This window comes from Choloepus didactylus, chromosome 2 (assembly GCF_015220235.1).
Source record: "Choloepus didactylus isolate mChoDid1 chromosome 2, mChoDid1.pri, whole genome shotgun sequence".
Taxonomy (NCBI): domain Eukaryota; kingdom Metazoa; phylum Chordata; class Mammalia; order Pilosa; family Megalonychidae; genus Choloepus; species Choloepus didactylus.
In genome coordinates this window covers 3,686,636-3,700,434 of record NC_051308.1, presented here as the reverse complement: position 1 = coordinate 3,700,434, position 13,799 = coordinate 3,686,636, and the positions used below count along the sequence as shown (strand labels likewise).

General features: G+C 38.7%; 1 protein-coding gene across 5 annotated transcripts in view; it reads right to left on the bottom strand.

Moving 5' to 3' along the window:
- The window catches only part of CCDC170 (coiled-coil domain containing 170), a 107,097-nt gene that overhangs the window by 53,756 nt on the left and 39,542 nt on the right, over positions 1-13,799 (bottom strand). For all 5 annotated transcript variants that reach the window (XM_037819572.1, XM_037819598.1, XM_037819581.1 and 2 more), the window contains exons 3-4: positions 12,463-12,719; positions 7,519-7,660 (exon numbers count right to left, since the gene is read on the bottom strand). In XM_037819572.1, coding sequence (XP_037675500.1) covers positions 7,519-7,660; positions 12,463-12,719 — 399 coding nt within the window. The remainder of the gene's footprint in view (positions 1-7,518; positions 7,661-12,462; positions 12,720-13,799) is intronic.

Here is a 13,799-nt window from a genome sequence, read left to right as displayed (position 1 = left end):
TTAAAAATATTGAAATTATTCAAAGCACATTCTCTGACCACAATGGAATACAATTAGAAGTCAATAACCATCAGAGACTTAGAAAATTCACAAATACCTGGAGGTTAAACAACACACTCCTAAACAATCAGTGGGTTAAAGAAGAAATAGCAAGAGAAATTGCTAAATATATAGAGACGAATGAAAATGAGAACACAACATACCAAAACCTATGGGATGCAGCAAAAGCAGTGCTAAGGGGGAAATTTATAGCACTAAACGCATATATTAAAAAGGAAGAAAGAGCCAAAATCAAAGAACTAATGGATCAACTGAAGAAGCTAGAAAATGAACATCAAACCAATCCTAAACCAAGTAGAAGAAAAGAAATAACAAGGATTGAAGCAGAAATAAATGACATAGAGAACAAAAAAACAATAGAGAGGATAAATATCACCAAAAGTTGGTTCTTTGAGAAGATCAACAAGATTGACAAGCCCCTAGCTAGACTGACAAAATCAAAAAGACCAGAAGACCCATATAAACAAAATAATGAATGAAAAAGGTGACATAACTGCAGATCCTAAAGAAATTAAAAAAATTATAAGAGGATACTATGAACAACTGTATGGCAACAAACTGGATAATGTAGAGGAAATAGACAATTTCCTGGAAACATATGAACAACCTAGACTGACCAGAGAAGAAATAGAAGACCTCAACCAACCCATCACAAGCAAAGAGATCCAATCAGTCATCAAAAATCTTCCCACAAATAAATGCCCAGGGCCAGATGGCTTCACAGGGGAATTCTACCAAACTTTCCAGAAAGAACTGACACCAATCTTACTCAAACTCTTTCAAAACATTGAAGAAAATGGAACACTACCTAACTCATTTTATGAAGCTAACATCAATCTAATACCAAAACCAGGCAAAGATGTTACAAAAAAGGAAAACTACCGGCCAATCTCCCTAATGAATATAGATGCAAAAATCCTCAACAAAATACTTGCAAATCGAATCCAAAGACACATTAAAAAAATCATACACCATGACCAAGTGGGGTTTATTCCAGGCATGCAAGGATGGTTCAACATAAGAAAATCAATCAATGTATTACAACACATTAACAAGTCAAAAGGGAAAAATCAATTGATCATCTCAATAGATGCTGAAAAAGCATTTGACAAAATCCAACATCCCTTTTTGATAAAAACACTTCAAAAGGTAGGAATTGAAGGAAACTTCCTCAACATGATAAAGAGCATATATGAAAAACCCACAGCCAGCATAGTACTCAATGGTGAGAGACTGAAAGCCTTCCCTCTAAGATCAGGAACAAGACAAGGATGCCCGCTAGTCACCACTGTTATTCAACATTGTGCTGGAAGTGCTAGCCAGGGCAATCCGGCAAGACAAAGAAATAAAAGGCATCCAAATTGGAAAAGAAGAAGTAAAACTGTCATTGTTTGCAGATGATATGATCTTATATCTAGAAAACCCTGAGAAATCGACGATACAGCTACTAGAGCTAATAAACAAATTTAGCAAAGTAGCGGGATACAAGGTTAATGCACATAAGTCAGTAATGTTTCTATATGCTAGAAATGAACAAACCTGAAGAGAACACTCAAGAAAAGATACCATTTTCAATAGCAACTAAAAAAATCAAGTACCTAGGAATAAAGTTAACCAAAGATGTAAAAGACCTATACAAAGAAAACTACATAACTCTACTAAAAGAAATAGAAGGGGACCTTAAAAGATGGAAAAATATTCCATGTTCATGGACAGGAAGACTAAATGTCATTAAGATGTCAATTCTACCCAAACTCATCTACAGATTCAATGCAATCCCAATCAAAATTCCAACAACCTACTTTGCAGACTTGGAAAAGCTAGTTATCAAATTTATTTGGAAAGGGAAGATGCCTCGAATTGCTAAAGACACTCTAAAAAAGAAAAACGAAGTGGGAGGACTTACACTCCCTGACTTTGAAGCTTATTATAAAGCCACAGTTGCCAAAACAGCATGGTACTGGCACAAAGATAGACATATAAGATCAATGGAATCAAATTGAGAATTCGGAGATAGACCCTCAGATCTATGGCCGACTGATCTTTGATAAGGCCCCCAAAGTCACTGAACTGAGTCATAATGGTCTTTTCAACAAATGGGGCTGGGAGAGTTGGATATCCATATCCAAAAGAATGAAAGAGGACCCCTACCTCACCCCCTACACAAAAATTAACTCAAAATGGACCAAAGATCTCAATATAAAAGAAAGTACCATAAAACTCCTAGAAGATAATGTAGGAAAACATCTTCAAGACCTTGTATTAGGCGGCCACTTCCTAGACTTTACACCCAAAGCACAAGCAACAAAAGAGAAAATAGATAAATGGGAACTCCTCAAGCTTAGAAGTTTCTGCACCTCAAAGGAATTTCTCAAAAAGGTAAAGAGGCAGCCAACTCAATGGGAAAAAATTTTTGGAAACCATGTATCTGACAAAAGACTGATATCTTGCATATATAAAGAAATCCTACAACTCAATGACAATAGTACAGTCGGCCCAATTATAAAATGGGCAAAAGATATGAAAAGACAGTTCTCTGAAGAGGAAATACAAATGGCCAAGAAACACATCAAAAAATGTTCAGCTTCACTAGCTATTAGAGAGATGCAAATTAAGACCACAATGAGATACCATCTAACACCGGTTAGAATGGCTGCCATTAAACAAACAGGAAACTACAAATGCTGGAGGGGATGTGGAGAAATTGGAACTTTTATTCACTGTTGGTGGGACTGTATAATGGTTCAGCCACTCTGGAAGTCAGTCTGGCAGTTCCTTAGAAAACTAGATATAGAGTTACCATTCGACCCAGCGATTGCACTTCTCGGTATATACCCGGAAGATCGGAAAGCAGTGACACGAACAGATATCTGCACGCCAATGTTCATAGCAGCATTATTCACAATTGCCAAAAGATGGAAACAACCCAAATGTCCTTCAACAGATGAGTGGATAAATAAAATGTGGTATATACACACGATGGAATACTACGCGGCAGTAAGAAGGAACGATCTCGTGAAACATATGACAACATGGATGAACCTTGAAGACATAATGCTGAGCGAAATAAGCCAGGCACAAAAAGAGAAATATTATATGCTACCACTAATGTGAACTTTGAAAAATATAAAACAAATGGCTTATAATGTAGAATGTAGGGGAACTAGCAACAGAGAGCAATTAAGGAAGGGGGACAATAATCCAAGAAGAACAGATAAGCTATTTAACGTTCTGGGGATGCCCAGGAATGACTATGGTCTGTTAATTTCTGATGGATATAGTAGGAGCAAGTTCACAGAAATGTTGCTATATTAGGTAACTTTCTTGGGGTGAAGTAGGAACATGTTGGAAGTTAAGCAGTTATCTTAGGTTAGTTGTCTTTTTCTTACTCCCTTGTTATGGCCTCTTTAAAATGTTCTTTTATTGTATGTTTGTTTTCTTTTTAACTTTTTTTTCATACAGTTGATTTAAAAAAGAAGGGAAAGTTAAAAAAAAAAAAAAAAAACAAGGAAAAAAAAAAAAAGATGCAGTGCCCCCTTGAGGAGCCTGTGGAGAATGCAGGGGTGTTCGCCTACCCCACCTCCATGGTTGCTGACATGACCACAGACATAGGGGACTGGTGGTCTGATAGGTTGAGCCCTCTACCACAGGTTTTACCCTTGGGAAGACGGTTGCTGCAAAGGAGAGGCTAGGCCTCCCTATGGTTGTGCCTAAGAGCCTCCTCCCGAATGCCTCTTTGTTGCTCAGATGTGGCCCTGTCTCTCTAGCTAAGCCAACTTGAAAGGTGAAATCACTGCCCTCCCCCCTACGTGGGATCAGACACCCAGGGGAGTGAATCTCCCTGGCAACGTGGAATATGACTCCCGGGGAGGAATGTAGACCTGGCATCGTGGGACGGAGAACATCTTCTTGACCAAAAGGGGGATGTGAAAGGAAATGAAAGAAGCTTCAGTGGCAGAGAGAATCCAAAAGGAGCCGAGAGGTCACTCTGGTGGGCACTCTTACGCACACTTTAGACAACCCTTTTTAGGTTCTAAAGAATTGGGGTAGCTGGTGGTGGATACCTGAAACTATCAAACTACAACCCAGAACCCATGAATCTCGAAGACAGTTGTATAAAAATGTAGCTTATGAGGGGTGACAAGGGGATTGGGAAAGCCATAAGGACCACACTCCACTTTGTCTAGTTTATGGATGGATGAGTAGAAAAATACGGGAAGGAAACAAACAGACAAAGGTACCCAGTGTTCTTTTTTACTTCAATTGCTCTTTTTCACTCTAATTATTATTCTTGTTATTCTTGTGTGTGTGCTAATGAAGGTGTCAGGGATTGATTTGGGCGATGAATGTACAACTATGTAATGGTACTGTGAACAATCGAAAGTACGATTTGTTTTGTATGACTGCGTGGTATATGAATATATCTCAATAAAATGAAGATTAAAAAAAAAAAAAAAAAAAAAAAACCCAGTCAGATGACAACATGGATGAACCTTGAAGACATAATGCTGAGCGAAATAAGCCAGGCACAAAAAGAGAAATATTATATACTACCATTAATGTGAACATTAAAAAATGTAAAATTAATGGTTTATAATGTAGAATGTAGGGGAACTAGTGATAGAAAGCAATTAAAGAAGGAGGAATGATAATCCAATAAGAACAGATAAGTATCGTGGGTAAATTTAATGTTCTGGGAATGCCCAGGAATGAATATGGTCTGTTAATTTCCGATGGGTATAGTAGGAACAAGTTCACAGAAATGTTGCTATATTAGGTTACTTTCTTGGGGTATATTAGGTTACTTTCTTGGGGTAGAGGAGGAACATGTTGGAAGTAAAGTTAGGGTTAGTTGTCTTTTTCTTACTCCCTTGTTATGGTCTGTTTGAAATGTTCTTTTATTGTGGCTGCCCCACCTTGATGGTTGCTAAGGTGCTCACAGACATAGGGGACTGGTGGTTTGATGGGCTGAGCCCTCTACCACAGGACTTGCCCTTGGGAAGACTGTTGCTGCAAAGGAGAGGCTAGACCTCCCTATAATTGTGCCTAAGAGCCTCCTCCCAAATGCCTCTTTGTTGCTCAGATGTGGCCCTCTCTCTCTAGCTAAGCCAACTTGGCAGGTGAAATCACTGCCCTCCCCCCTACGTGGGATCAGACACCCAGGGGAGTGAATCTCCTTGGCAACGTGGAATATGACTCCCAGGGAGGAATGTAGACCCGGCATCGTGGGATGGAGAACATCTACTTGACCAAAAGGGAGAAGTGAAAAGAAATGAAATAAGCTTCAGTGGCAGAGAGATTGCAAAAGGAGCCTAGAGTACACTCTGGTGGGCACTCTTACGCACGATATTAGACAACCCTTTTCAGGTTCTAATGAATTGAGGTAGCTGGTGGTAGATACCTGAAACTATCAAACTACAACCCAGAACCCATGAATCTTGAAGATAATTGTATAAAAATGTAGCTTATGAGGGGTGACAGTGTGATTGGGAAAGCCATATGGACCACACTCCCCTTTGTCTAGTTTATGGATGGATAAGTAGAAGAATGGGGAAAGGAAACAAACAAACAAACAAACAAAGGCATCCAGTGTTTTTTTTTTTTTACCTTAATTGCTCTTTTTCACTTTAATTATTATTCTTGTTATTTTTGTGTGTGTGGTAATGAAGGTGTCAGGGATTGATTTTGGGGATAAATGCACAACTATGTAGTGGTACTGTGAACAATCGAATGTGTGCTTTGTTTTGTATGACTGCATGGTATGTGAATATATCTCAATAAAATGAATTTTAAAAAAAAAAAAAAAGATGGCCAACATGGTAATGGCTGTGATGTTAAGCCAAAAGTTTCACAAGAGAACAATCGTCAGCAAGACATGGCTGCTAAACAAACCATCAAGGGGAGGTGATGTTCTCCAGAGGCTACAAGTCTTGAGAAGAGACAATAAAGCAAAGAAGTTGAATACAACCCACATTGACTTGCACCTACTGCATTCAAGTTGATATGTGGTGCTGGAGGAACTATAGAGACAAAGACAGACCCCCCCATTAAATATATATATACATCCTTCTAATTAATATAATCATAGGGAAAACTCCTGAAGAGCAGGCATCAGACAGTGGCTATCCTTGGAGGCTGGGATTAGGAGGGCCTTTTGCTCTCTCTGTTGTACCTTGGTGTCTTTACTGGGTTGCTAACTGGAAGCATGTATTCCATTGTAAGATTTGTAAGGAGGGGAAATACAACCACACACGCTTCTTGACCTCAGAAAACTCAGCCCTGCAGACCAGCTCATTCTGTGGTGTCAGGGAGACTCTTGACCCTCACTCGCTTCACTCTCCATCACTCCATCCTGATTTGCTTTTCTCCATTGCGCCTCTCACTCCTTGGAATATTTCTTCACTGTCTTTACCCCCCACAATAATGAAAGCTCTAGGAGAACCCAGATTTCATCTTGTCCCATTTGCTGCTATATCCCCAGCATCCAGAACAGGGCCAGGCATATAATAGACACTCAATAAACAGTTGTGTAATGGATGAATGAATATCAAATACAGTATTAGGAAGGTCTCCTTCTCCTGATGATTCCTTGGGAGTGGGTGTGTACATGTGCATTTGTCAGGACAGGCGAAAATGGAAGGAGTGACTGGATTCTGTCATTTTGTTCCACTTCTCAGAGGAACTCTAGTGAAGCTACAGATTTGACCAGGAAGCCAGCCTTTCTGCTCTTGGCCAGTGATATTTTTTTAAGACAGGCAACTGCTATGGATGATGGGGTGCTACAGCTCTGGGGTCCTAGGATAAACCCCCAGATTAGCACCTGGAGATTGTGCCTGCAGTAAGAAAAGGTGTCATGAAAGAAGGGGCTTCTTAATTCTCTCTTTCTCCCCAAAACTACACTTGAAGTGGACTTTTACAGTACTGCTCCTCACCACCTGTTAGAAATAGGAAGGAGAGGTTGCAGCTGGGTCCAGAGCTATCAAAATCCATCAGTGAACAGGAACATTTCCTGGAGTGAAAATGATAGCTTGCAACTTTCGGAGAGAACACTTGGAAAGCTTCCTAGAAAATAACTGAGAGGTGGCTTTTAAGAATGACTGATGGGGCAATGAATGCACAACTATATAAAGTCACTGTGAACAACTGATTGTACACTGTGTATGATTGTATAGCTTGTGAATATATCTCAATAAAACTGAATTTTAAAAAAATAATGACTGCATGCAATCCTGCATGTTGACAGGAACTGAAGATACAAAGGGAGCACTCAATACCTTCAGGGGCCCTGATGAATCAGTATGGATTAAGTGAATTATTTATAACTGATGTAATTAATTGATATAATGAATTTCCATCTTCCTGGCAACCTACAGTTAAAGTACTTTAAAGGCGAAATTAAAAGATACTCTGTCAGAACACCCACTATATTTATAGTCCCTTTAATCTGCATGTAAACACCTTTAAAATTAAATCTTCATCCAATGCCTTTTCATCCTTGTCCAGATCCAAGCTGCCACGAAGTTGAGCTAGAAATTCCTCCTGTTTCCTGCAGTTCCTTGAGACTTGGTTCTTATTCTCCTCGTTTTCCTTTAAGCACTTTCTATCAGGCAAATAACAAATAAATCAGGATTAACAACACTGTAGAAGATTACACTCATCAAAGTTCAGAACTTTAGCTCTGGGGGACATAACCAATTGTCATTTTCAACAGAGCTGTTTCTCAGAGGGCAAACCACTATAATACAAGCCCAACAAAACAAAGGAGAAAATGAAAGCAACTGCTAGGCACCTACACTTTGCAGAAATGGAGGGAAATCCTTGTGGCATCTTAGACTTAGTACAGGAAGAGTGACAGAGCCTCCACTTCCTATCCTTGACCTTGTAAGGGCTTCAGTGCTCAATGCGTCCCTATGGTTGGGGCAGACAGCCTTCTAGACTGCACATGACCCTCTAGACTGCACATGAGCCTCTAGATTGCACATGACCCTCTGGACTGTACATGACCCTCTAGATTGCACATGACCTTCTGGGCTGCACATGAACCTCTAGACCACACATGGCCTTCTAGACTGCACATGACCTTCTGGACCGCACATGACCTTCTAGACTGCACATGACCTTCTGGACTACACATGACCTTCTAGACTGCACATGACCCTCTAGGCTGCACATGACCCTCTAGACTGCACATGACCTTCCAGACTGCACATGAACCTCAACTGTGCACAACATTCTGGAATGCACATGACATTTACCCTGTGTGTGGACCCAATCCACATAGCCATAGGCCCATTGGGGCCTCCTAGGGGAGAAAGGCAAGGGCTGCTCTGTGGGTTCTGGAGGGCCAGGGTTGTTTTCTTTTTAATCATTATGCAGTGATCTGCCAGAGTTAGTTATGTTCTTCCCTGTTTCATGGCTGTTGGGAATTGAATCATGTCCCCCATAAAAGACATGTTCATGTCCTCACCCCCGGCCCTGTGGTGTGAACCCATTTATAAATAGGACTTTTGAAGGTGTTAAGGTATGGACCCATTTGTGAACAGGATGGTTAAAGATCCTATTTTAGATGAGGCCAAATTGAATCAGGATGAGCATTAATACATATGACTGGAGTCCTTATAAGCAAAGGAAATTCGGACCCATTTAGTCAGTAGAAGAGGAAGTCAACAGAAGCCAGAAGTTAATGGAAACCAGAGGAGCAGACAGAAGGAGAGAGAGATGTCCATATGATGGAGGGCTTCTGGAATGCTATGGACCCCAGGAGAAAGCAAGCCTCTCAATAACTCATTGTTGGACTTCTAGCCTCCAAGCCCATGAGACAATATGTCCCTGTTGTTTGAGCCAATGCAGTGTGTTGTACTTGTTATAGTGGCCCTCGCAAACTAAGACAATGGACAAGTACGGTTGTAATAAAAAAAGATCAGCAGCAGGGGAGGTTTCCACCTCTGATAAAAAAGGCATTCAGTCTCCAGCAAAGAACATCACTAGTTTTAACACACTGAGAGTCAAGGAAAATCAGATTTATGTTCTGCTCTGAAGACTTGATTTCAAATTTCAGATAGATTTGCCAAGATAGCATGGTCTTTTTCTAATGCTTTAAATGTCACCAACTAAAAGATAGTTTTTAAAAAACATACTTTAAAGGCAAATTAGAATCATTTCAGCCATTTGGTATCATTTTTTTCTGTACCCTAGATGATAAACATGATCATTGCTTTCCCTTTTGCCATGTTGAATGCTTACTGCAAATTCTTTCACTCTATTCAAAGATTAACAAAGCATGCAATTGCATATACTCAAAAGCATATCATATTTCTATTTAGAAAAATGTAGAACAATAGAAGACCACCATCAATCTCTCTAAGTTCTTATTTTCAGACTCGTGAAAGGCAGTTAATGTTATAGCTCTGACCCATTTACATATATGATCCATGCATCAATCCCAAGATCTCAATCTCACGTCTCCATTCCAAGGGTGTCAAAACCACTTCCAGTTCTACTGACATTTCACTTTAACCCAACAACCAAAGTTCTGGGAATCTTCTCATAAAGCCACATGAATATGAAAACACGAATGCACATGGACATTCAGTGCAGCTTGGTTTATAATATTTTCTTAATGGAAATAACCCAGATGCCTACAGGAAAATAAAGGGAACTGTTCAAGTAAATTATGATATTTCCAGCACTGGAATACCATGTACCATATTTTAAAAAGCCATGGCTTTTTAAAATATCTACAACATATTATTCAGTCAAAGTAGTACCTTACCTGGTGTCATTTGTGTATAACTGTCTGAAAATATGTTCAACAAAATTTTAATTCTAGCTTTTTTTAAAACCCACAAGGGTTTTTTTTTTCTTAAACTTCTAATTTTAAAGTAATTTCAAACTTACAGGACAGTTGCAAAAATAATACAAAACCCATATGGATGTGGTGATGAATATGAACTATGTGATGATACTGTGAGCCACTGATTGTATATTGTATGGATTGAATGGTGTGTGAAGTGTGTGAATATATTACAATAAAATCACATTTTAAAAAAATATCATACAGAAAACCTACAACACAGCCTTCCAGATACCCAGATACACCAATTTTAACACTTTTCCACATTTGCTGTATCATTCTATCTATCTGTTTATCTACTTTCTAAACATCTGAGATTAGTTTTAAACATCATGTTCCTTGAACACATAATACTTTCATGTACATTTCCTAAAAACAAGGATATTCATTTATGTAATCACCTTAAGTACCATTATCAAGTTCAAGAACTTTAACACTGATATAAAGTTTTTAATCTAATCATAAGGTTTGGAGTAATCTTATATTTTTTCTTGGCACTCTTTTTGTGTTTTTCTGAAATATTTTTTTACAATGAGTATGCAGTGTTTTTATTACTCATTTATTTAATAAAATGAGTAATACTATGAGTAATATAAATGAGTAATACCTACTATGCACCAAGCCCTATAAAAGGTACTAAAACACAGTCGCAAACAAAAATAAGAATCTTTGCCCTCATGGAGCTAATATTCTAATTTGAAAGACAGACAATAATCAAAATATTAATATTTGTGAAATTTAGAGTATGTTAGGGCTGGAGAGAAAAAATACAGCAGGAAAAAGGGGGACAAAGAATATCTGGAGAGTAAAATTTTAGAGGTAGTGGTTGTGGAAGAGACTGGAAGAAGTGTGCCCAGGGACTGGCAATTGCAAAGGTCCTGAGGTAGGGTCACACCCAACATGTTCAAGAAGCCAGTGAGTTGAGATGGAAAGAATAAGGTTGAGAAAAGCAATAAAAACCAGGACAGGATGAGCCTTTTAGATCATAGAAAATACTTTGGCTTTACCTTGAGTGAGAATAAAAGTCACTGACTGGGGGAGAGAGGTTCTGTGTAGAAGACTGACATGATTTGACTTACCTTTTAACAGGATCTTTCTGGCTGCTGTATTCAGAATACACTGCAAGGGGAAGAGGCAGAGGCAGGGAAACCTTAAGAGGTTAACAAAGATGAGGGTGGCTTGGACCAGGTTGGTGACAATGAAAAGTAGTCAAAATTAGATTTATTTTGAAGGTAGAGATGATAGGATTTGCTGAAGGACCAGCTATGGAGTGTGAAAGAGAAAGAGAACCAAAGATGACACCAAGATATTTGGCCTGCCCAACGGGAAGAATGAAATTATCATTAAATGAGATGGGGAAAAGTGCAGGAAGATTTGGGGGGAAACATCAGGAACTTAGGTTTGGACACAGTAGGTTTGAGATGCCTGTAGGACATCCACAGGGAGATATCCAGTAGGTCATAAAACATGTGGGTATGGAGTTCTGGGAAGAGATCCAGCTAGCTATATAAATGTGGGAGTCATCTGCATTTTGGTCAAACTGAAAGCCATAAGACTAGGTGAGATCACCAAGGGAGTGAGTTTAGATAGAAAAGACATTCCAGGACTGAGCCCTGGTGACCTCCAATCTTTGGAGGTCCAGGAGAGGAGGAGGCACTTGCAAGAGAGACCGTGGCAGAGCAGCTAGAAAGGTAAGATAAAACTATGGCATGTGTAGCATCTGGAAGCCAAGAGAAGAAAGTAGTTTAAAAAGAGAGAGCAGCTGTGACAAATGCTGCTGAAAGATAGTCAAGGAGGATAAGACTGGCCTTTTCATTTAGCAGTGTGGGGTCATTGGAGACCTTCACAAGTAGTTTCAGTGGACAAGAGTCAAGAAAAGATGGAGAGAAATGGGAGACAGTGAGTATATACAAACATTAAGGAATTTTGCAGTAAGTGGAAAGAGAGAAGGAAAACAGGAATTGGAAGTGAGGTCAATAAAGTGTTTTTTTTAAAGAGGGAATAAATTAAATATTAAATGTATATATGAAGATATTTTAAGTCATTATAAGTAGAATTTTTAAAGTATATTTTAGCTTAATAATAGCTACCTTCTCTCAAAGCTAAATATGGAAAACCTTGGTTTCATGAGTTCTCAGCACTGACTGACAATAAAGCTTAGTAAGGAGTGTTTGGGGTGATCTGGATGGACTCTGAGTATTTTCATAACCAGCTTCTGAATGAGCATCTGCCTACAATAGTGTCTCAGGTTCCGCCTCTACTTGGAGGAAATCTTCCAAATTGTGTATAAAAGCATTTGTAGTCCTGATCATTAGGAAGTAAACATGATTAGGGCAATGATTTACTTTGTTGAGACCCAAAGACATTTACAAATAGGCTTGGAAAATTTTTCAAGACTCCAAAGATATTTGAAGTCAATAATTTTCTTTTCAAGTTGAGTTTCTGGATCAAAGAGTGAAAAACACCTGGACATTTGAAGGTGTATTTTACTATCAGAAGCTAGTATTTTAACATTAAAGAAACAGAAAAATATATTTAAATACTCTTACTGTACTTTCTCTTCCAATTCTATAACTTTCTTCTTCAACTCCTGGTTCTCCTTGATTACAGTGTGAGCTGTGATTTCTGCTCTCATCTTAGCTGAGGAAAGTGCTGCTGATTCTTCTTCTAGCTCCAGAACCCTGTCTCTCAAAGAGGTGAGGAGAGATGATTTTCTGGCATTGTTTTCTTTATAGCTCTCCATTTCAGCTTTCAACTCTTGACAGGAAACTTCCTTAGAATGCATCTTGGATCTGAGGTCTTGAAGCTCACATGAAAAAAAGTAAAAAGAAGACAAGGAATTTAACCATTTAAATATGAAATTCCTTTAAGAAACCCAAAATCGTAATTTAAAATATCACTTTTTCATTCAAGACTTAGTCCAACTTTATTTTCTCTTTTTCATATTTGTGTCTGTATTGCCAAATAGGCAATTATGCCCATGTGACGACTTTACATTCTTTCTCAAAACCAGTTGAGCAATATCTTGTGTTGATTTAGTCTCACTCGAGAGACATTTGCGGTGAATTTTTTTACAAAGCAATAAAATAAAATATTTTGCGATGGTAATCCATTTTCTAAATCTGCATTGCTGTTACTGCCACATAAACAATGAAACAAGAACCCTACAAGCCATACTATTTGTGGTTTCATGGCCACAGTTGTTTCCTAAATAAACACAGACTATCCAATATATCACTATATTTCTCTCACTCCCCTTCTGGCCTAATTGTGGATGATAAAGAAAAATAAAATTCAGATTTCTAAAAAAAAAAAAAAAAAAAAAGCTTGGGAGAAAAGGAAAATTCTTATTGGATTTATATAAAGGAAACATTTTAACTTTCATGAATTCTTTGGGATCAAAATGTTGAACAATATATGTGTCCTACTGAAGTTAAGATGTCAGGTCTACCCTATAGGACTTTATGGATATATGTATGTCTTAGGACCATGAGCATGCATGCATATATTTAATATTTGCACATATTATCAACTCATCTGGTTGGGTCCCTTAGTGATACTACTAGTTCCCTCATAGCTAGGCCTAGGACTTCTCCAGGTGTCTGGGCTGTCAGTAGACTGAGTCTATGGAAACTCTCCCACAAATTCCACTACAGACCTGCTCTAGCCCTGAATATCCAGAGGACAGAGGCATCCCAATCATCTTCCTAGCATGTTTCTCAATGATAGAACTACCAAGGAAAGAGCTTCAGAACTTCCTCCTAAGAGCTCCAGATTGCAAGCAATCCTCACCAAAAGAAGATATCCCAAGAGATGCTAACAGCGCTCCACCTAAAGTCCTCAGATGGCCCCCAAATATCCCAGCGCTATAGAGCTCCTCTCAGAT